Here is a 25,056-nt window from a genome sequence, read left to right as displayed (position 1 = left end):
TAAGATATAAATACCGTTTTTTTTAATTAAACATTTGAGTACAGAGAACATGTCAGGGAAGAGCACTGATTATCCTTCAGAGTTATCTTGATTTGCTTTATTGCTTTTCTATTAGAAAACCACCAGGGTAGTTGGATGTAGTTTTATAGAGGTTCTTTAAGGCAGCCTCCATGTATTTATGGTCCCTAGTTCTCATCTTGCAATTACACTGAGGTAACTAGTCACATGGCCCACTGTTCACATAAGTAAATTGTTTGCATGAGCAAAGGTTTGTAGAACTCATCACAGAGATTGCAAGGAAAACTGAATCCAAAGCCAAAATTCAGGAAGGGAAAAGCTTTTGGGAGATCACATGGCAAAGCTAAAGAAAACCAAGTATTCTGGGAATGAAAGAGCTGGGTCATGAAAGGAAACTGATGGCTGATGCTGTAACTCATATGGGTGCCACCTCTGTACTTCAGGAACACGGGGAAGGGTAAAAGGAAATCGGAATTACATTTTATGGAAAATTGCATAAAGTAATTATTCTGAACTTGGTTTCCTGATTCCTGTCATGCCCATAAGGAGATTTGAGCAATGAAGGTGTTCAGATGAGAGAGACTGGTAAGGGCATCCTGGAGGAAGAGGCAGAGTGGATTTAGAACAGAAGTTGTAGCCTTCTGCACTTTCCATTCTAAATCCAGCGTGCTGAAACTCAAGAAGATGTTTTGGCCATAGGAATAATGAAAACCCATGTACTAGTTGCAATGTATCTCATATGGAATGGACACAATCTGTCCTCCAAATCCCAAACAGCACCTGTAGCTGAGGGAAGCAACACAAGTAAATCCTAAGGCACTTCCACAGGAACCAGTAAGTATTTATTGACTGACAAAAGTGGGTGAGAAAGGATGTGTTAGGACTGGGGAGATACTTTGAGGATATTGCTAAAATTAAGAAAATACATGCTGTGAGTCCAGCCTACACTGTTTAATGAAGGAGCAAAGCAGAAGGTCTACTATTAATCATCATAAGGGTTGTCACTTGTGGAATTACTGTTGCTGCATATTTTAAAACTCCAATTTTTGGACAGAGAGGGTAAACATACATTCATATAGTAATTAGGGTAAGACATACTTTCCTACTTTGGTTGAGAGTAGGAATTGGCTTTGTACTTTGAGTATGACACAGATGTTCCTGCAGTGCTACCATTTCACCCTTTAGGTGTTCTGTAAATAGAAATACTACATTTTCTCAATAACAATTGTAAGAAATCAGAGTAGCTCTGAAGAGTGTAATAAAATTATTCAAAATTTCATTCTGAAGTAGATAAAGCATTTCATGTCTGTAACCAAGATAATAAATGCTGTATTTATTTACGTTAATCTAAGTCCATGCCATTTACCCAGGAATGAGATATTATGTGGCTCTGAGCTTGCACAGAACCTGCCTGTAGTGTATTAAATATTTATAAATTGCATATTAACAGCAGCACTTAAATATTGTTATTTATGAATACTTATTATGGCCACTTTCATTAGAGAGTGTGTGTGTGTACTCTCAATGTGAGAAGAGTGGGTTTGCTCTGGTCTTTATTGTTGAAGGGGTTTGTCTGGGCTCAAGCAGAAAGATGACAAGCACTGGCATATATATGCTTGTGAACAGGGCAATAATGTAGTCTGTTATTTAAATATGATCTTATTGGCAAGCACATTAGTTTTGTTTTATTAAAATTCCAACACTTCACATTTTTATTAATCACTTCCCCACTCCTTCTATTCACTTGTGTTCTGATGCCTGTGCTCCAGTCCCCATAGCAACACTTGTTAATGCTAATGAAACTGCAACATCCTAAGCTCCCCGACAGAGCAGCCCTGTTAAATATGGCTATTAAGCACAGTTGTATTTCTGTTAGTTCCAGCTCCCAGCAGACACCTGCTCTATAGAAACTCTGTCCTGAGATATTAGGATTTGGTAACTCAAAGCTTTTGTTAAAGCTGTCATTTGACTGGAATAAAATTCCTGTATTCGCAGACAGTGGATGATACAGAATATGTACAGTTTCTGTGAAACTGACAAGGTTTAGCTGTAGGATTAAGTACTCTTTTGAAGTGCTCATTTGCATTCAATGAAAAACCAGGCAGGGTTGAGACTGACTGATCTTGAGGGAAGCTGCAGGATGTGTTGCCTCCTACAGTACATGGACATTTTAACTAAATATAATTCATAGTGTGTTAACAAGCAGAAATAACAGCTAAATAATTCCTCGTGAACTCAGACTCAATCCAACTTAATAGAAGTTCTTGAACTTTAATATACAGAGGGAGGAAATGGTTATTTGCATTGATTCTTCTTTCATTGAGGAACATATTTGCATGTAGTATTGGTGAGGATGCTGACAGGGTGTTTTGTTTCCATTATTCTGAACTTTGGCTTTGAATATTGTTTATTTGGCAAGTCATTAGTCATCCCTCTTTTATGCTCCAGAAAACAAAGGAAAAATCTTGTTATTAGTATAAAATCTCTTCCAAGAATATGACCACAAATTAGGGAATGCTGCTGTGCCAACAAATAGATGCTGCAGTGCCAAGGCTGCAAAACAAGGAAGCTGTCATGTGTGTATTTCAAGTGTCAGGCTGGTGCTTCTTGATACTCTTTTTCATTACAGCTCAAAAAGCCTTGGATACTAGACAAAGCTTTAAAACTACTCATTTCCTGGAGACTTCTAAATGAAGCACTGTTTTGTGCAGAATTACCTATAGGAATCCAGCTTTTTTTCCTAATGTACCATATCTGGGGGGTTGATCATTTTGATAACTAAATGATTTTGCTATGTAGTCAGCATGCGCTTGGGGGAGGATGCTCAGCCTTTCTATTTTGTGTTTGGCATCTGTTATGCTGTTAGTGTGGAGTGCCAGGTTTGCTAGGTGTCTGTTGTTTTACTGTCATTTGTTCTCCCCTTTGTTCTTTGTATGTCTAAAACCCTCATTGTTAGGATTCCTTTATTTGCCTGTGTATTTGTGGCATTAATTTTTGGTTTAGGACCATTTCAAGTTCTTGTGCTAATCGTCTCATAGTATTAGCCAGATGTATTAATGCAATAATAAACCTAAGTTATTGGTAATGAATCAATTAATTCAACTACTGGATTTAATTATAAAGACACTTAACATTCCAGCAGATGTTCTTATTTTGTTTCATTATCCTTGTGTTACCAACAGCAGGCTTATAAATATATTATACATGGCTATATTATGTATATTTACATAATATACACATCAACCTAAAACCTTATTGTTGTGCCATAAGCTGCAAAAAATGGCATGAAACCTGTAAATATGTGTCTTAAACCAATTTGTATGAATTCCTCTTTCATTATTTCCTTTCTCAGACAATGTGCGTTCTTGAATTTTCAGGTATTCTTCAGTTGATAATAAAAATGTGTTAGATTTCTTCTTCCCTAGTTAAAAACACTTGTCTTTTAACCTTTATTTTCTCCTTTCCTTCTGGGCTTATGACTGTCACTCCTTTTTATCTGGTGACAAAGCTTCCAAAAGAAGAATATGAGTGCCCCTCCCCTCAGCATTCCATGCAGATTAATTATTTCGAAGGTTCTTTCCTCAGCTTGGTAGTTGCCTGCTGAAGGGGTTCTACCTCTCCCTAAGCTCTGGTGCTCCAGTCACGGCTGTGGGTTGCAGCCCAGGGCCAAGACATGTGAGTTACGAATTGTAGCAGTGAAGTTATTTCATTAATCTGAGCACCAGTACCTCTTCTTTCCAGGTGGAGAATGTAATATAAGCAGCAGTACTCAACATGTCTGCAGATCTAGTCAGGGCACATAGTTCAGATGTACAACCAAGAAGAATTGATCTCGACAGCTCTTACGGCTTTTAGTGTGTTTTAAATGCCTATTACGGACAACAATAGGCTTTATGAACTGCAGCCAGTGCTAGATGTCCTTGTTAAGAAGCACAGTGCTAAAAATCTTAGCATTTTCTTTTCCTTTGTGTGTAATGCTTTTGAAGGAATCTTGCACACTTTATAAGGCATGCTTATGGTAAAATTGCATGAAACAGTTGAGTCTCTTGAGCTGAGAAGAAAGGAGGAAGCTAAGATGACAAGAAGAAGGTTCTGTTTCATCTTACTGCTTCTCACTGTGCACTCCTTAGTTTGCTCCTGCACTTGGTGGACTCTGCTGTGAGCATTTTCAGCATTATTGAGCAGAAAGAAAGAAGCGAGTAGTTTTATCTGGTTAAAGAGTTGAATCAACTCATCAAAGGATTTGGCAAGCCTAGGAGCCAGCACAAGCAGAAGGGCAATAGTAGATGGTTGGGAGTGACAGGATGAGTGGAAAGAGAGTAACAAGACATCACTTCTTGGTGGCAGCAAGCTGTTATACTGGCCAAACCATCTCTGAGAATTTTGCCTTTTACAACTCACCTTAAAGTGCCAAATCTTTCCTTCCTTTTGTTTCTGGTACATCTACTGTATTGGACATAAAATGACGTGGCATATTGCTTTGTGATGGGTGATTGTGCAGGTAGGGTACATTGCCTGTACTGCTGTCATCTGTATTATAACTGTGTGGGTGTAATGTTTACTTCATGTGCAAACTAACATTAGTTTTGAGTTGAGAATAATTACATTTTAAACTGAATATGTTGCATTAAGGAAAATTAATCATTTTGAGCCTGTCAATTAATTAGCTTGTATTATTGCATTTAAAATAAAGACATACAGTTTCTATAACAGGCAGGATTTTCTTTTTCTTTTCTCACTGTTTTAAAAGTGTGTAGGTATAAGCTCTAGGTATCCTATGGGTGCTTATAACAAAAAACAATGCTTATTCTAGTTTTGAAATCAATTTGTGTAATCCATATTATTTTCTATACCATGTCATTGTCAAATGTCTTCAAAGTATTCATTTTATTTTCAGCTGAAGAACAGGGTATACTTCTTAGTCTTTGTTTTCAAAGGCTATATTCCTCTAGTCTCTTCTTTCTACTAATCTACATTTTTTTTAGCTCTGAATTAGCTCTGAAAGACCACAATTTTGTCTGTCCTGTTAAAGGTGGAGGAAAATGGTGTCAGTTATCAGTTCTGTGAATGAAGAGAGGGATTTTCATAGTTCCTGAGTTCAGTGTCCTTTCTGTGAAGTTTTTGGGACATCTGTTTGCATACCAGTCATGTTGGTTTTCTGCTAGGCAGATGAAAACTCAATGGTTATGGGATGATTTGGTAGAAACTTAATGAATGGATTTTATAGGGATCTGGTTTTATTAGGAGGTAAGTCTGTGGTGCTGTTCACCACAGACACAAATAGGAAGGGGTTAGGTGATAAATTTTGCAGTTAATACACTTTCTTTTTCCCAAATGGCAAGCAGGAAGGCCAGTTGAAGCAGTGCAGAAGAATTTCCTGGTATTTGAGTGAACTAGACACTAAAAAAATAAAAGTTCCATTCAATATTAATAAATACAGAATAACAAACGGGAGTGAACACCAAGAATATGTCCACTGTCTTGTACATTAGCACCTGATTCACAGCTTCTCTGAGACTCAGATCACTGAAGATAATTCAGTTGTTAACTCAGTGAACCTAAAAGCAAGCAAAATGCTACAAATAAAAAAGCAATAAAGAGTCTGAGGAAAAACATGTGCTGACTGGGTGTTTTCAAAATACCCCTCACCCTGGCACATGGAGAAATGTAAAGTAGAACTAGCCAAAAGCTGAACAAAGAAAGAAGGACCATTAGGAGAACATGAAATGTTGCTGCAGGGTTTTTTAGGTGTTGATGAAAGATGAGTAAGTTCAAACAGTACAGAAACAAATCAGTGGAGGGGGGGAAAAAAGCCATAAAATGCTTACTGAGGTATTTTTGTAGCCACAGAATCACAGAATGGTAGAAGTTGGAAGGAACCTCTGGAGACCTAGTCCAACCTCCCTGCTAACGCAGGTACATCTGGATCAGGTTACACAGGAATGCATCCAGGAAGGTTTTGAAAGTCTCCAGGGAAGGAGACTCCAACAACTTCTATGGGCATCCTGTGCCAGCACTCTGTCACCCTCAAAGTAAAGAAGTTTTTCCTTCAGTTCAAGTGAAACCTTCTGTGTTCTAGGTTGTACTCATTGCCCCTTTGTCCTAGCACTGGACACCACTGAACAGAGCCCAGACCCATCCTGATGACCTCCACCCTTTAGATATTTATATGCATTTATGAGATCCCTTCTCAGTCTTCTCTTTTCCAGGGTAAAGAGCCTGTGACTTAAACTCTTCACTCTCACATTTCTGAAAGACTATGCTATTTGTGTGACTACTGTTTGTTTTCTTAATTTTTGTACATTTCCCTAGGTAATTGCTTCTTGCCACTGTCAGCTGGGACACTTACACGGGAAGGATATTTAATCTGACCCTGTGAAGTCATTATTGTGACAGCACATTTTAAAAGAGGTGCTAACTACTATTCCCTCATTTTCAAGGGTCTCTGCATGTGGGAGTCCTGGTGGAGCAAGAACTTGATCTGAATGTTTTTATTTCCCTGTTAGCCTTTAGCTATGCTTTAGTTAACAGCTTTTCTTCAGTATCTGTGGCCACTCTGCTCCAAATATAGAATCAAAATTAGCTACTTGTGCAGGGCTTTCAATAATATACTTAGCCATATTTGTACTATTTTGGTATTTGTGTTATGTGTTAGTCCACTAAGTGCTATGCTAAAGGCTGTGCATCTTTGTTCAGCTCTGTGCATTCATTCTCTTCTTCAGTGTTTTTTGCAGCAGATGAGTACAAAGCTATATTCATGATTCTTTCTTCCCTCACCTCCTCTTTTAAGTGCCTTTCAGACAAATTGCATAAGCTTCTGCAGTTGCCACACTGCTCCAATAGTTATATTTAAGTTGCTCTCTTTTAGAATTAGCTATGCTCTTTGGGCAGCAAAAAAACCTTCACCTCAGTTTATTTCTTTCAGCAGTCCACCACTACAATGAAAAATCAACAGCTCTGTACTTCCAGCTCAAGCAATTGTTATTCCCAAGTACTTATGTTAAATAACTGTATCTGCCTCCTGTCTATGTTGACTACCAATTCCTGCCATACATTTTGGAGGTTGCTTTGTTAAGGCAGATAGGAAGTTGTTTATTTGGACATCTAAATGTTTAAATAGGTCATTGCAGGAGACCTAAACCAGTGTAGCTGCTTACTGGGCACAGCTGAACTGGCTGACAGAGTTCTTAGTTGTCCTGGCATCAGGCATGGCTTGCCCCTCCTCAGCGTCTGTACATTTAAGAAGTGCTTGCATGTGGCAGTAATCTTTATCAGTAATAGCGACAGAACAGTAGGCAAGATACCAACAGGAAAAAAAGGAAAGACAAATGCATACAGGCCTTCAAGAGTCTGTATATGCATACAGACCTTCAGAAAATTACAGAACCATTGTGCAATAAATAAGAGTATAATTAGAAGTAATCAACATACAAAATGGTTTGTGCTATACAGTCTAAAGCCTTCCTGATAGTATGAAGAATGTGGCAAAGAGAATAGCTTCATTCATAACAGCAGATAGAACAGGTGAGGAAAAGGTGTCTTATCATAAAACTTCCTTCAGTGATAAGCAGGGCACTTGTGTCTGACAGTGTCAGCTGGGAGTTTCAGCTGGAGCAGATACTTGAGAACTGTCCTGTGATAACCTCCTGCCATCCTTCCTGGAAATAATGCTTGCTTCCAAGCACTTTGGTGATCCTTGCAACAAAACTGGGACCCAACAAAATGGGTTTAAATTGCCTAAAAGTACTCCAAGTGATGTAGATGTATTCATTTACTCAACATTTATTTTTATTTATTTTAGATACGGAGTCTATTTTGGAGCCTCTGTCTCTGCCAGAAGCTTGCGATGTTGCTGCTGTTGAAAGTTCTCCCTATGTGCCCTGTATTTTCTGCAAAGAATGCTATCTCGTAGCAGAACAAAATCTGCTCCTGAAGCACATGATTATTGAACACAAGCTTGTCATAGCAGATGTGAAACTGGTTGCGGATTTCAGAAGGTAAAGATTATATTGTTTAAAATGAGTGTGTGTGTGTGTGTGTTTGTGAGAGAGAGAGAGAGAGAGTGAGTGAGTGCAGATATTACAGAAACCTTCAGAAAACTAGAGATCATGTTTCTAAAATACTTGAAAAAAAAACCTTGAAAAAAACAGTAAGATGATGTGGGAACATTTTTATTACTTTTATTTTTATGGGCTTTTTATTGATGGATTGCAAAGTTATTTTCCTTTTCCACTCCCCAACCCCTAGATGCTGCTGGGACCCAGGTACTTAATATTACAACACAGGACGATTTCTGTGCTAGACATTCTTTGACATTTTCTGGGGACTTCTCAGGTCCTGTCACTAATAGACAGGTTGCATACAAACTAGAAAGCTGTTTATTTCATAAGGCACATATGAGACAATCAACTCTCCTAAATTTGAGTTTTATTTGTATAGGACAAGACTATTTCTGCCACTGCACAATGTCCTAAAGCTATGTATTGTACACAGAGAATGCTCAGTACAGGATCTCTCACATTCTGGGATGAAATTAATTTGTCCTATTTTAAGGATGCCAGAATTTCTGCATAAGTATCACATTTCATCCTTAACGGTATTTTACAGTACCGTAGTCTGCATACAACTGTGACTGCTACAGCTGTGTCATTGATCATCTCAGCAGGGTCATGTTTGGCTTTCTCTCTCTTAACTTCCTCCAGTGGCTGGCATGGCACCAGCTGGCTTGTAACTTCAGAGACAAGGCGCTTGGTGACATTTTGCTTTCACACACAGCAATATATGAACCAGGCGGTAGGCTTGATGGTACCTGCCAGTTTGTGCACACTTCTGTTGCACTGTTTAAATGTTAGCTGGATGATTTCTCAACTAAAAAGTTTCCTGGTAGGTCTTCTGTGATTAGTTACTGAGCCAAAGCCAGTAACTTGTGTCTATCAAGATGTTAAGAAAAAATGAAATATTAAGATGAAATTTAAGAAGAGAAATGTCAGTCATAAAAACCTTTTTTCAGATGTATGAGCTTTTCATTGCTTAAAACTGATACTTGTTTTTGTTTGGTTTTGTGTTGAAAGTAGGCCGAACAAGAATGCAGTGTTCTTTGGAGATAATGCTAGTTTCTTCAGCTAAAGGGATCAGAGCTGCTCAGTCGTGGACCACCAGTTTAACTGCACTTGGGGAATTATTCTGTGTTAATAGAAATATATTTTAAAATCACTTTTTCAAGAAAATGCCCATTTACATTCTTTTTGCTGCTAATACAATTGGAAGGTAGCCAATTCTTAAAGAAAGTGGCCTCAGGATATGAAATGATGGAGTTGTTACTCTGAAGTGTGCCTCCTCTTATTTGCTCTACTGAATATCTAATGCTATGGACAAAAAAGGAAGTATAATCTGAAGTGTTAAACTGAAGTGTGGAAAAATAGAGAGAAAATACTCTGAAAACATAGAGGGGGCATTATACTTAGCAATGAGTTACAGTCAGTCTTAGGAATAGTAGTAGTTTATGACAGAACTACAAGAAGTGATGAATACAGAGAAGAGCAATGCCAATGGGATTTTTTACTCTTTTTTTTTTAACTTGGAAGAATAAAGATAAATTGGCATTAAAGCAAAGGGAAGAGATAAGGGGAATAAGCTTCCACTGCATGACTGGGCGTGAACACTCATAGACACTGATCACTCATTCTGTCTCCCTGGGAGTATGACAAGACATTGTCTGTATTTGATCACTGTTTTTTTTTATTAAGTCTTATGATATGAAATCACTTACCAGTGAACTTCATGGTTAGGTGAGCTTGTTTGAACAGCGTTCATTTATTTCAGTGCACGGGACAGAGTAAGTGACATCTTGAAATCCCTCCATTTGCACATTTATGTCCCAAAAACTCAAGGATTACTTGTTCTGGAAGACTTGCTGTTCTTGTTGTGAACGAAACTTGTCATTTTATTGTGAATTATAAACAGTGGAGTAGATAGACAGACAATGAAATGCTCACCTCTCACTTACTGGCACCTAGTGAGCTACTGAATGAACTTCAGCCATGCATGCTAACTTCACTGTGCTTACCTGTGTGCTGTTACCAGAGGTTAATCCTCTCCATGTCAGAGTTAGCAGAAACAAATATATACGTATTCCTTGGCTGTCACAGTTGGAGTCCTCATATATTAAGTTAGATGTAAACAGAGGTAACATTTGCCACCATGAGACGTGCTAGCTGTGGCAAGTAAACTTGGAAATGGCACTACTCACAACTATTTAGAAATGTCCTCATCATAATCATATCTGATTTTTTATGATTCTTTTCCTAGCCTTTACATTACCAACTCTCTCATGATTTAGACCATGCACAGGTCAAAAGTGTAAATATAATCACAACTTAGACGTTTTCAGGTGGTTTTGTTGGTTTGTTTTTCTTTTTTCTAATAATAACATTATGAATAACTAGCACAAGGATTACTTGGTTCCCTTCATCATGTAATTGAAGGTGGTGACTTCTTAGTTAGACAGTAGCTTCTAGTTCAGTGGAAACCTAATCTCAGTTGTGGTATGTTGATGCTGTAATACAAACAATGACAGTACAAGAATATTTTTGAACAACTGTAGTTTATGGGTTAAACCTTCAAGATGTGTTTAGGGGTTTCCTTACTCTGTCTGCTCTCCCAGTCCCAGGTGTTTGGGGACTTAATTGTTCTGTCTTTCTAGTTTTCTGTCAAGCTACAGCTTCCACTGTAACTCCACAGGAGACCTGCCAAAATGTCACTTTTGACAAGTTGGTATTTTCACTGAGTTTCAGATTCCTGCCTCTGTCTTGCAGAACATGGAGCACATATTCAGGGAATTTGAGAGTCCTCTGTAGTATATCTTTTGACTAAAAATGCATCTGAGTGGCACTTCTGTTTGAAGATGTGAATAGGTCACAGTGTTTATGTAAAGCTCAACGCAAATCTGTCTTACTGAGTTCTTCACTCTGACAGGATAGTTAAACACAATGTTAATGAAGCTGAATTAATTTAATGAACTAGAAAGCTAGATTAAAGGAAGCAAAAACTGAGACAGGAATTTTGAAAAAGCATAAAATACTCTTAAGTTATAGGATAAAAAAAAACCAAGACCAAATCAAGCATTTACTAAACTTTTTTTTTTTTTTAATGTTTCCTTTTTCACTAATCATCTCCCCTCATTTTTAAGGTACATCTTGTACTGGAAGAAGAGGTTTGCAGAACAGCCCATCACAGACTTTTGCAGTGTGATAAGAACAAATTCACAAGCCCCGTTAGGTAAGTGCGTTGCTTGCTTACTCTCTGTTGGCCAGACCATGTGATAATTTTTGGCATATAGTGCTGCTTTGATCAGCCAAGTGTGAAGTTAATCTGACACTAGGTCAGAAAACCACAGAAGTAAAGTTTAACTCTTAACCACATATTTAAAGTTACCTTTTCCAAGGGTTGCAACATATGCTTCAGTACTGTGAGCAGTGAGGGTGAGCTCATTACATGCTTAACTGCACTGCCAGTTTTGATTGCCAGTTGCCAATCAAGGCCTAGAAGTGCTTCTGTCAAGGCTGGGGAAGCTCTGATACCCACTGTATAAAATATTGATGACAGACTTTCCAGAAATGTGTAGAAACATTCCCAAAGAGCTGTTCTTTCCAACTTCACCCTGTCCACCACCCACACTGATCCTGCTAACCGTTCCTGGACAGGTAACTAAAATCCCCATTTGCAAGATAAAATTAAAGGTGATTTGATGTTTCTTTCATGCTGACTTTATACTGTAACCACTACAAATTATTACAATTGCTTTACATCTGCAGAAGAACCATCATAAAATTAATAAAGCTTGTAGTGGGGAAAACTTTGCTATACTTTTACCTTTGTACTGCAATATGAATGATGTAAATGTACATACACAAATGTGTATATAAATATTATGTATATACATACATAAATGTATATACTTTAAATATTTAAGCATATTTCATTAAATTATGAAACTAAAATAACTTCTCTAGGTTAAAAAAAAATAATTCTCACATTCTTAACACATTCTAAAAGGTTAGCAAATTATGTGCCAAAAATATTAAAAGCAGCTGCAACTTCCTATCCCTTACACACACTTTCTAATCTTAACAGAAGAGCAAGACAATTATTTTCTTCTATGTGATGTTTTACCAGAAGACAGATTACTTAGAGAACAGCTTCAACAAAAGAGGCTGGTAAGAAATTACTGTTGTTCCATTTTTTGAGGTAAGCAGTTCCATAGTGGAACTTACTGGGCATTTCTAAAGTATTTTTTACTAGACTGCAAAATTCTGGGGCTTTTTAATATTTTTTTTTAAGCTCATTTCCCTAGATGTTACAGAAACATACATAAACTCGTTGTTTATAGATTTTCCTTTGGAATAAATTTACAGGTTGAATGTCAGTGTTCACACAAGTGGAAAATATGCCCGGAGTACTGAAAAAGACTGTGTGCTGAGCATTTTTCTTCTTGGAAGAATCTGCAGTGCACTGACACACTATCTTTTGTGTAGTAGCGTACATGTAAGGAAATGAGCAAAATAAAACTCAGTGTGCAATGCTGTGAAAAGGGAAGGTGTTACTTTTTTACAAAATCTTCAAGCAAGTTGGTTTTGTGCATTCACCCTCTCTTACCCAGATTTCTTTAATTCACACTTGCATGCTCGTAAGCACCATGGTGCATGAGTGGAGGAAGTCTATGCAGTATTGTTGTTTCCTTGAGATGCAAAGGAGAAGAAATGCCAGCTTTTGACTCCTCGTGAGCTGTACTGCTTCTTGCTTGATGATGGCAATCTACTACTTTGGACAGACCTCTCGTATCTTAGTTGTTAGGTTCTGAGCGTGTGGTGCTTCACATTAAGCTCTTGCTGACTTCAGTTTCCATAATGACTTAGTCCTGATTGCTGACCACTGGGGTGGGGTTTTTTTTTTTTGGTGTTTTCTTGTTTGAAATAAACAGCTGTAGTCTGGTTTTGCTGTTGGGCTAACTTTAAAATATTACGTAATACATAGCAACTTTGTGGCCAGTCTCTTTCTGTTAGGATGCAAGGTCTTCTGCTGGCAAGTCATCTGTACTGTGAGGTGTTAGAGTGCTCAATATGACCTTTCCATAATATGTTCTTGAGCTTACTGTTGGCAGCTCTGTCCTGGGAATTGTTAACACAGATCTTTTAACCCTTTGTTACACTGTTCTGGTATGCTTCTATTACAAGTCTGTGCATACACAGCATGCACCTAGAGACATCTTAAATCATAAGCATTCAGAATGAAGGAGATGCATACAAAAACAAAATTCTTGTCTGTAGGCTAATTTGGATTGGCATGCAAAATCCATTTGGTTCAACTACCCTTTGATTGCTGTTTCAGTTTGGTGACTAACGTAATGTTCTGCAGCTCACAGCACTTCACTGGCAAATCCCCAGAACCTGCAGAGTATGTACAGGTCTTCTTCATGAAACTCCAACCCTGAACCCACAAAAACTTATGTATCCACAGCTTCTTGCAGCAGTAAGTTGCACAGCTTGACTACACACTTGTAGAGAATCATCTGTTTTGAACCTGTCACCTGGATGTTTTTTTTTCATTAGAAGAGGTAGTGAACAGCTTTTCCTTAGTCTTATCCAAGCCATTCATAATTTGTCTCCTGATTTATCTACCTTACATTATGTCTTTCGTTAATCATGTACTGAAATGCACCTTCATGGCAAACCAGCATCTTGGATTGTATTAGAAGAAGTGTTGCTAGCAGGTGAATGGAGGTGATCCTTCCCCTCTACTCAGCACTAGTGAGATACACGTGGAGTGCTGGGTCCAGAGATGTGCTTCTCAGTACAAGATGCAGACATACTTGAGCAAGTCCAGTTTGGAGATGATTTAAGGGATTGCAACATCCTTCATACAAGGAGAAGCTGAGAGAGCTTGATCTGTTGAGCCTGGAAGACAAAGCTCAGGAGGGATCTTATCAATATGTATAAATACTTCAAGGGAATGAAGAAGAGAGTCATATTATTCTCAGTAGTGCCCACCAACAGGACAGGTGGTAGTAGGCATGAATTAAAAAACAGGAAATTCCCTCCAAAAACAAGAAAACACTTTTTTTAATGTGAGGGTGGTCAAACACTAGAAGAAGTTGCCCAGAGAGGTTGTAAAGTCTTCGTCTCTGGAGACACTCAAAACAGAACTAGACACAGACCTGGGTGACCCTGCTTGGACGCAAGAGGTTGGACTACCTTCTCTCAAGAGGTCTTTGGAAACTGCAAGGATTCAGTGATTTGAGCCTGAAGATGCTGTCTATTTGGTGGTTCTTCATTGTACATCATTGCACTTCTCTGTACCTTTCCAGTTTCCTACAATCCCTTTGAGGTTATGAACAGCATCTTGAATATTACATGTGAGCACACAGCGCCATAACGATGATCCTTTCCCAATGTCGTTTGTGGCTTTAAGGAAAGAGGGTTGTGATTGAGCATGCAGCTAATGTTTTCATAGAACTGTCTTGTTATAATATATCTCCTTTCTGCTGCAGAGTAGTTGTTTTTTATTTTTAAGGGGATTTTTTCTAGTTTTGTAATGTTTTGTACTATTCAGTCCTATTCCAACTAGGCCTTGTCTCCACTCCCAGTGTCAAGAGAGTGCAGTCTTTTGGCAGGTGAGCCATCTCATCTCCTCTACGAATAGTCATTTCCTCAAATTCAGAGAAGAGTGCAGGATTTAGCCCAAAGCAAGTGCTCATTTTATTTACAGAGTAATTAAGTTAGAAAAGAAAGAGGTATGCACTCTTATTATGGTGTGAAATAGTCTTTGGTGGTTTAAGTCCCAGAACTGTATCTTCAGTTTTTACAGGATTTTATGAAATCAAGCTGCAGCTGTAGTTTGGGGCTAATGGAGTCACTGCTTTAGTTACAGCAATAAAGTCTGTTTATTTTTTCATTTCCTCTTGCTGCAATCTGAGTGTTGACTTGCAAGTTAAATAGTTATTTTGCTTTTCAAAGTCTTTTACCTCCAGACAAGTCCAGCAATTAAGACCGAGCTGGCAAATGGACTCGTGTCAGTTGCACAGAATAACTTTATTAGACCAGAACTATGCAATTTTTGGTTATTTTTCTGCAGCCTTTGAATCCTAACTGCTGTCTCTGACAGCAAGCCCAAACAAGGACAAATATTGTCTTTAAAATGTGCTAGGTGAAGCATTTCATTTGGCAGTTTTGAATCTCAAGTTTAGGAGTATTTCAGGCTGTATTGCAGCAGGGGAGCTAGCCAAGGTGGATGTCATGCAGAGACATTATGGTGACTGTGATGTATTGAGAGAGGCCAAGGAACGAGCCTGAACTAGGTTAGAGAACACAGCTTGCTGAAATAGCTGACAAGGGTAGGTAATACAAAACAGATACAGACTTTTGGAAAAACACACTCTTGACAAAGAATCTGTAGTTGTGAAGCAGTACCAAGCAAGGAAGTACTGGCAGCAAAACCTGAGAGATAGTAGGAGGGGGAGTGTCAGTATAAGCCACTTGGTCTTATCTTTAAAATTTTTCTTAGAAAAGGCAAAACCCTCAAACCTTTTATTTGAAAATACACACTTCCTACCACAGCCTTGATCTTGTCCTGCTCTCATGTTTACATCTATGCTCCTGTCATGTAACTGGTAGTTTTAGGTGGAGAGTTTCCTTATCCTTCCAGTAAATCAACCCTGAAGAGCAGTCTTCACCGAAACTGGAAGGGGGACAGTTATACCAGCCTCCTAGGATAAGCCATTTGTAGGAACCTATTTGTCACAAGCTGAGACAAGGTTCAAGGAAGTTGAAGGTATGCACTGGAAGGAATTGAGATGCTAGTCTGATTTAATTAGCAGCATTGGAAGTGCTTGCAGAGTAGCTAGTAATATCATCATGTTAATACCTATACCTGAAATTCTATAGGTCCTTCTTTGCCTGTGTTTGGTATTTAATTGCTTTTCTCAAGCACCTTGAGTTTTTTGAAGACTTGTCAACTGATAGTCAGAAATTATCTTATCTAATTCCATAGTGAGTCTTGTGTAAATTCTTGAATATACCAACTTTTAACCCTTGCTTACCATTTTTTGGTCTCAGTTCTTTGTTTTGTTTTGAATGCATTTCATTAACAGTTCTGGCATAATTAATCTTTCCTGTAAAGACTGAAGCCCTGAATATTGGAAGCATTACTCTCTTGTCTGTATTCAGTCTCTTCCTACATTGAGTAATAGATCTCTGCTTTTCTTTGCCATTTTTTTTAATGCATTTGGGGGCAGGGGAAGGTTGTGTTTTGCTGCTTCATTTTACTATGTTAGCCTGTCTCCATCTTCTTTTGGTAGTCTTGGTTCAGACAAACTTCACCTTTCTCCTGCTTCAGCTTGCCAGCCTGTGGCACATCTACTGTAATTTCTACCCTCTTTTTGTTTTCATACGTCTTTGCACAGTTACTTGATTTTCATCATATCATGAAACTGTTCAAATTTTTTTTATTGGCTAAGCTTCCTGAAAAAGCTGCAAGAATGTCTTCTACATCAATGTCCCAACACCCTTTAAAGCCTGAGTTGTCTGACCTTCCTCTTCAAGTGCAGGTTCCAGACTTTATCACTTCAGTAGCTGGGTCAACTCAGCTAGAGCAGTAATAGGAAAAAGAGGAAGAATCTAAGAGCAAGTGGGAGAGACAGCTAGGGGAACAATCCATTATAGCCATTCCAGTTAGTCACTCCCACTATTCACTTTGAGCTTGTGCTCTGCAGACTAGGCTGAAGGATTAGATGCAGGAGAAAAATTAATTTTCTCTGTTCCTAAGAGGCAATTTGATATACAAAGTAAAAGTAAAAATAAAAGTCAGGAGAATGCAACTCACGAGTTTCACAATAGATATTTAACACTCCTGAGACTTTAGCCATTTCATTATAATGCCAGTTAGATTATAGTTTGGTCTTTGGTTTCTCCAGTCAGTCACAACTCTTATTTCTCTCTGGCTTCTTTTGTCACTGATGTTTCGAACCTAGTCACTTAGCTGGCAAACTGATGTCCTAAGATGCTCTCTTTTCTCTTCTCTTCTCTTTTCTCTTCTCTTCTCTTCTCTTCTCTTCTCTTCTCTTCTCTTCTCTTCTCTTCTCTTCTCTTCTCTTCTCTTCTCTTCTCTTCTCTTCTCTTCTCTTCTCTTCTCTTCTCTTCTCTTCTCTTCTCTTCTCTTATATTCTCTTCTCTTCTCTTTTCTCTTCTCTCTCTTCTCTTCTCTTCTCTCCTCTTCTCTTCTCTCCCCTCTCCTCTCCTCTCCTCTACTCTCCTCTCCTCTCCTCTCCTCTCCTCTCCTCTCCTCTCCTCTCCTCTCCTCTCCTCTCCTCTCCTCTCTCTCTCTCCTCTCCTCTCCTCTCCTCTCCTCTCCTCTCCTCTCCTCTCCTCTCCTCTCCTCTCCTCTCCTCTCCTCTCCTCTCCTCTCCTCTCCTCTCCTCTCCTCTCCCTCTCCTCTCCTCTCCTCTCCTCTCCTCTCCTCTCCTCTCCTCTCCTCTCCTCTCCTCTCCTCTCTCCTCTCCTCTCCTCTCCTCTCCTCTCCTCTCCTCTCCTCTCCTCTCCTCTCCTCTCCTCTCTCCTCTCCTCTCCTCTCCTCTCCTCTCCTCTCCTCTCCTCTCCTCTCCTCTCCTCTCCTCTCCTCTCCTCTCCTCTCCTCTCCTCTCCTCTCTGTCAGGGAGCTTATTGGTAGACTTCTGTTTCCCCAGCCATATGACAATATTCTTAAATATTCCCTATTTTGTCACTATTTCCATAGCTACATATTCCTCTTTAGAAGATGTTGATCGATGCCTTGGACTCATCTGAAAAGATGCAGGAAAATACTACCCGTTCCTTTTTCTACTTCATTCTTGTTCACAGCATTTTGTGGGAATCACAGTATATCAGAGGTTGGAAATATCTTACCTGAGTATCTAGCAGAAAATCAGGAATGCCCTCTTAGGTGATCACCCTGTTCCAGAAGAAAAGGAGTACTCTCAGTTTCATCTCCAGACAGGCAGCATCCCTTGAAAGATGGTAGGTTACTGCTCAGTTGCTTTCCTGCTTTTATCCTTCATTCCATAGACACTAGTCTTCAACATGCTAGTCTGTCTGTTTAGCCAGTGGGGCTTTGTTTGTGACATTTCTGGACTATGAATGAATTTTCACATTCACTGGATGAGAGGGCAAAGTATACAAAGTAGTCAGCAAACACATGTATGTCAGATGGTGTGACAGCTGACTTCAAAATGTTGAGTGTTCTCCGGACTGGACATTCCATCCTGACAATTTTGTTGTATTTCCATGCACATTACAGCTCAGCTGCTTCCTGAAGGGCTTCTCAAGCAAGCATCTCTGATAAAGAACAGCATTCTTCTTGAAATAATATTGAAGAAGGCATGGTAAAGATTACAGAATTAGAAGATTTTTTTTTTTCTCTACTCAAGAGACAAGAGAGTGTTTTTTCAAGTGGGAGAACTGAATACAGTGATCATCAGTAAGGAGAAGCTGAATATAGAAGTTAGGAGGCATGCTATTGATGTATAGCTAAGATTGCAGACATGAAGTTTCTGATACTACAATTCTTTGTAAATATTTTTCCTATTTATCAGCTACACACACGACCTAAGAGTAGTTTATCCTAATGCTGTATACAAATGTCAAATAGTATGCTTGGCAAGTTTTCAGTAACTGTACAGCAACTCAAGTGTCACCAGTCCTGGTCTAGTTTGGTTTACTGCCAGTAAAGCAGCTTCTTGTTGTGATCTGTCACCATGATGTCTTGTTTTGTTTTGTTTTTAAAAATCGGAATCTGTTTCACTTGCTTGCTTTGCCTATAGCAATACTTAGTTTCTGTGAGATGAGCACTCAGCAGGGAAGTGTAACTCATTTAAATTGGAAGAAACTGCAACTGAAGATGCATACTGTGTGTTTGAGAGATCACCTAAAAGGCTTGATAAAATACATATTCTTCTTGTAAAGCCACTATTATTTAGATCCAAATTCACACCCACAGTGCTGTCTCCAGTAGTACATTATTTCTCAGGCAAACCATCTGATTTCAGTAGTATTAATGAGTCTGTTACCACAACAGAAGCAATGTGGACTGTGACCACGCACTCCACAACAGTGTGACTGAGCATTCAGATGTCCTGCACACTGTAACATTCATGAAGGTTCCTCTTCAATGGAACATCTTCAGGCAAACTACCTCCCTAGGGGACAGAGCACCATTGTAGTGGTTTGAAACACATAATATTCCCCACTATCAGAAATGATGAATTTACAACACTGTATGACTGTAGGGCGTTACCATCCTGGACGGGAGACTCTGCATTGCTCTCTTGCTTTCCGGGTCTTGAGCTTGAGGATGCCTCTTTCCTTGTTTTTGGGATCTGGATGGTATTTTTCCTGTCCCTTTCTTTCTGTTTCATATATATATACTGATGTAATCTGATACTTTCATAGTGGAGGAGTAAAATATTCTGTGTAAATCAACTAAGAAAATTCTCTCTGCCTTTTTTTCCTCCCTGTCTTAGCTCTTGGTAAGAGGGGAGGGAGGAGGTGGGAGTGGGAAGGGGGAAAGTGGGGAAGTTTTCTTACTCTAGCACTAAAACCATAACACCATTTATAAAAAACTTTCATTCCAACTTCTTTTAAGTGATTGTTTGTATAACATGCTATCTTTCTAGTGTCTTGCCTAGAAGGAATTAGAGTGAAGGACCAGAACTGGCAAGGCAGATGTCAACAAAACCCCCAAGCTACAATATACTTCTGCCCCAATCACACCCAATACTGAAATACTTACAAGTTGAGACTATTTGCATTCTTAAGTTTTTGGATGAGAAACTTCGGACTTTTCCTTGTCAGAGCTTATGGCAGTACTTTTTTTCTTTTTTTTTTTTTTTTTTTTTTTTTTTTTTTTTTTGTTTAAATCCTGAACATCCTGAAAAAGAAGACACACACTGCAGTTAGCTCAGTTTTGCAGACAGCTGCAAAATCCTCCAATGCGCAAGTAGATTCCTGGACCGAGGAATGATAAATTCAGGTCTTGCTGCAGTCAGAGTCACTGCATGACCTTGTCCCAAACTGCAGTGTAATCTGCCTCTGTCTTGGAGGTAGAGAGGTACTTTCCACCTGTATTTCTTATGTAGCAGTAGCAGAAGTGCAGAGAGAGGGTGTGGAAAGAGAAGTAATTTTTTTTTGGGGTGGGTCAACTGATGTAGCCAGGGGAGGAAAAAAAAATTGCCACCAGTGTTTTCTTCAGGTTGGAGTTAAAAGCAGCAGCACTTGTGCAGAGTATTGATTCTGAATCACTGTTCTATGTCAGTGATCCAAGCCATGTGTTTATATAGCTACATAAGTTGTTTATGAGGGTCTTGTTAGTATGACCTTAAAAACAAGAACAGTGGTGGGACAGCAATAAAGAAAGACAATTTATCACCTGGGATACAGTGTTAGAGAAGATTAGTGGAAATTACAATACCAAAAAAGTCTAATGTGCCAAAAAAACAGCTGTCCTGGAATCCATATTTTTTGGCATTTGGAGGGGGGGGGGGGAGGGAAGAGGAGGGGAAAGGGTTATATCTTCCAAAATATTGCTTCCTAGGAGAGGAAAAGGCACATTTTTTCAGGTACGTTTTCAACTACTACCTCCTGCAAGAAAGTCTGAACTCCTCACAGCCTTAAACTGAGCATCATGAATATGCAGGGCATTTTTCTAGACTCCAAATTGCAAACTGTCATGGAAATTATCAAATTTCTTTTTTACTAGCAGCTTAGTGTGCTGGTGTATTTAAAAATTAACATCCTGGTATAAACACTGGTACATCCTTACCATTTTTATTTGGTTTGTTTTATAAGTTAAAAAACATAATACATAGTAATTTTGTAATTTGGTTGGATTTTTTTAGTGGCAGATCACCCATATAGTTGAAAATGTCTGACTAACAGCTGTAGAAGAGGGTTTTTTTGCAGAGAGAAAAAAAGGAGAATTGGATTAAAACTGTATTTTATTTTACTGAATACATTAAGTATTCCTGAAAAGCAACTACATTTTTGTTGCCATTTACCATGTTTAAAGGTGATCAACCACTTACGTATTACAGAATTTTCCTAAAGCTATTCCATGGTAGACTACTAACCGCCACAGTTATATCTGCTGCTTATTTGAGATATGTTCTCTCTAAAAATGTGCTTCCATGAATTTGTCATCTAGTGATACTTATTTTTGACCATACCTGGTTGATCATACAAGCTTCATGAGGCTTGTGAGGACAAAGAGTTTAGACTAAAAGCCTCAGTAACTGAAGTTCTGCTTTCTATCAGTGGGGATTTCTGTTCTGTCGATGATTGTTTCACAACTCGTTTGACAGCATTCAGTGAAGTAATGGATTTCGGTGTAGGCAGGAGGTTGTTGGCAAATTGTAGAATATGGCAAAAAGACTGGAGGACAAATAGCTGTTACAACATCTCAAAGAAGATTAAAAGAGATGAGGGTCAGAATTATCCAATAAACTGTATCAGCATTGTAAAATTCTCTCCAGATAGCAAGCTATGGCATTTGGTTCACTTACTTTTCTAGTGTTTTGGATTACCTTTTCTGCCTGTGCTCAATTCTTTTCTTCATTATGGAAAAAGAAAACTAATTTTTGTATATTTTGTGATCTGCTTACTTTCTCCTCAAGTGACTTTGCCTCTCTCGTTCTCTGACACTTTAATATGATACAATATCCTTAAAGGGTTTGGAAAACACGTCTGAAATGTTCTTGGGTTTGCTTTTTGTTTGTTTGTTTGTTGGTTGGTTTTTTTGGGGGTTTTTATCTTAGTATCAACCATGAATCAATGCCAGCCACCCCAACAATTCCAACAGGTTGGAAATTGGTGGAGGTATTAAATTAAATTACTCAATTTCTGCCCCATAACTTCAGTTTAAGCTTGACTTCTAATACTACCTGAAAGTTTACTGAGAAAAAGCTCAAAAGTTTTATGCAAGTTGTTACAATTTTATTTTATGCAAGTTATTGCAATTGCTATTTTCCATTTGGAGTCTCAGCAGTGGAGCAGAGGTAGAATGAATGGTGTTTGGGAGCATCTGCAGAGAAGAATTGCAGACCTCTTGCTTTCACTGTACTTGACTTGAAGAAGTGCTTTTTATTCCTCCCCTGTGCACGTACCAGGTTTGCTTGCTGGCAAGTTCTCTCCAGCAGTAAATGGTGCCAGGATTTGATAAAAGGAGTGCCTACCTTTACACTGAGTTGAGTAAATTGATAAAAGCCATGCTACTGGGTTAGTCAAAGCTTCTCAGCGGCTGAGCATGCTGATGTAGAGGCAAACAGGAAGGGAGAGAGAGTAGCGCCACAGGATCACGATCTATGTGGAGTATGCAGTATGCTGCTTCTTCCCCTGCAGGCATAACTGGGAGTAGCAGCACACCAGGACTCCAGTAAGCAATTTGTATGAAATGAGAATCTGGAGTTAGGCAGCCAAATATTGCAGAATATTTTTTTCCCTCCTAGTAGAGTACAGTTAGGAAGCTAGTTTGGAATAAAGTTAATGGGAGGGTGTTTACACCCTTGCTATCTTAATGTTTGAATTGTATGTGATACCTTTTGATTTTCTTTTAGATTGGTTCTAGTGCATTCTACAAAGTATATAAACTACAGGCAGATGCCTTCAGATTCAAAGTTATCCAAGCCATATCAGATGTGCTGCTGCGTGGAGAGAGGTGACAGTCAGAGAAAGCCCCAGTTCTCACTGACACGCTGTGGAATGTTTGCTGCCCGAGCAAAGCAGACAGATATCCTTACTTAATTGCATCTCTGCTGAAGGGCTCTCACAAGATGTGTTATGCTCTATTTATCTCTTTCAGGAGTCAGCCCTGAAAATTTATATTTCTGTTAGTTGATGTTTTGCATGATGCAGCAGTACATGAGTGGATATGGCCTGGAATTTGAACAGGTGCTGCTGAGCACAACTCCAGCAGAAAAGGAACACCTTATAGTTACAAAGCAAACAAAAAGGTCTCAGGATCTTCATTTTCAGAGTACACACTCTTAGCTGGTGTGCAACAGCTACAGCCCCCCAAATTATGTTCTTGGATATGGGCACTAGAACAGGCTATGACAAAGATGCATTTGTGCCCCACAGCAGCCACTGGATCTAGGACAAATGTACTCAGATGTCATATGCTCCTGCACTCTCCAGCAGGCATCCTTTTCATCCCTTTGCCTCTCACTGGGTACAGCATGCTGCTCTTGCTGGAAAGAAACCAACAGCACACTTATTTGCTCAGTATCAGCTTCCTATGGTTGCTCTCTGGGCAGCAGGATCTTACGTGATACACCAGCCCATCCATGCTGCAAGACATATTTGGGCCTGTAAAGATGAACCTTCCTCTCTTTTTCTTCCTTTTTTTTTATTTTTTTGGGGATTGGTTTGGTTTTTTCCTTTCCTTTTTTCCTTTCTTTTCTATTTTTTTTTTTTGTGAAATTTGGTCCTTTATCCATACAAAAGAGTTACTAAAGAAGTAACTGAGAAACACAAAGCTCCACTGTTGAAGGCTTTAAGGAGATAAAGAGATTGAGAAAATCCCCTAAGAAATTCAGAAAAGATCTCTGAATGTCAGGAAGCAGGCACTAACACCTCTTCACTAACAGGAAATAAATCCTTTACCAGTTAGCAGTACTTAAAACAGAAATACAAGGTATGGTAATGCTGGGCTGAAAAAGTGCTAAATTTTAATCGAAACAGATTCTCCTGTGTCCCAGATGATTATGGCCTTTCCATCTGAAGTGTGTACTAACTCTACAGTATGACTACACTAGTGCTGTTACAGCAGCAGAGAAAATCGCCTGCTGCACAATTTTGTTATGCTTAGGAAAATTGTGTTCAAGTGTTTCAAAGTGTCTAGCCTAGCCTGTTGCTCTACTTTAAACATGACAAGTGGTAAGGGCAATCAGCTTCTCTTTCCCTAACTTTATTACATGCCATAGATCCTTGCAGAAAAGTCTCTTGTTATTAGTCCTGTACATTTGAAAAGTCCTCTAGATTGCTTGCAATTAGCCATGCAAAATTGAGTTTATCATTCCACTGGGTAAATCTGAACTATGAGTTGAAACAATAAACTGCTGTTGAATATAGAATCATTTAAATAGCTGCATACAATCTCACTGCAGATTGCATTTCTTTCCATGCACCTTGTGTAATATTAGAATTTTACTGGAACTTGAGTGGAGCTCATAATACATTTGAAAAACTCATCATTTTTGTGAGAACCCACACTGAAAAATAGTAACATCTGGTTTATATTAGCAGCATATTTTAATGTTCATACACAATTATATGTTCATTGTTACCAGTAAGGATAAAGAGGTACAATAAATTTATGTGATGGATGATTATTTTTATCTGTTTCTTTTCATAGAGAGAAATTCTTGAACAGCAACAACGAGAGAGATATGACACAAGTTTTCATAGTATGTGTATGTTCTGTGATCAAGAATTCACAGGAAACAGGTTTGTTTATTCACCTGTTAGCTTTTGGTTTATTTTTTTCATATCTGCTTTGTATCTTTTTCTATGGTTTTATTGGCACTGAACCAGTTAGTGCCTAATGGTAGGAGGCAGATGATAGAATTAATTTTAAGTAACAGTTTAAGTATTTCTTTCAAATGCAGTGCCATTTTAAATAGACTCTGTCCTCAATCCTTTATTTTTTCAAGTACAGTATGCTGGAGTTAGGAACTGAACCGATTTAAAGAGCAAGTTTTTCGACAAGTTGTTTTAGTGGCAAGGAATGCTCTTTATCACACAGAATCACACACAATGTTAGGGACTGGAAGGGACCTCGAAAGATCATCCAGTCCAAGCCCCTGCCAGAGCAGGATCACCTATACCAGGTCACACAGGAACGCATCCAGGCAGGTCTTGAATATCTCCAGAGAGGGAGACTCCACAACCCCCCTGAGCAGCCTGGTCCAATGTTCATCACTCTCACAGTGGAAAAAATGTTTCATGTTTCCATGGAACT

At 38.8% G+C, this 25,056-nt stretch overlaps 1 protein-coding gene across 1 annotated transcript in view; it reads left to right on the top strand.

The window, feature by feature from the left end:
- Window positions 1-7,490: 7,490 nt before the first annotated feature.
- ZNF277 (zinc finger protein 277) overlaps window positions 7,491-25,056 on the top strand; it is a 33,772-nt gene continuing 16,206 nt past the window's right edge. Inside the window, exons 1-5 of the mRNA XM_054399982.1 lie at window positions 7,491-7,542; window positions 7,820-8,015; window positions 11,207-11,295; window positions 12,151-12,233; window positions 24,451-24,542. Of these exons, the coding sequence (XP_054255957.1) occupies window positions 7,491-7,542; window positions 7,820-8,015; window positions 11,207-11,295; window positions 12,151-12,233; window positions 24,451-24,542 (512 nt within the window). The remainder of the gene's footprint in view (window positions 7,543-7,819; window positions 8,016-11,206; window positions 11,296-12,150; window positions 12,234-24,450; window positions 24,543-25,056) is intronic.

Source organism: Indicator indicator, chromosome 3, assembly GCF_027791375.1.
Source record: "Indicator indicator isolate 239-I01 chromosome 3, UM_Iind_1.1, whole genome shotgun sequence".
Taxonomy (NCBI): Eukaryota; Metazoa; Chordata; class Aves; order Piciformes; family Indicatoridae; genus Indicator; species Indicator indicator.
The sequence above is the reverse complement of the archived record's forward strand: the minus strand, read 5'-3'. Positions and strand labels throughout refer to the sequence as shown.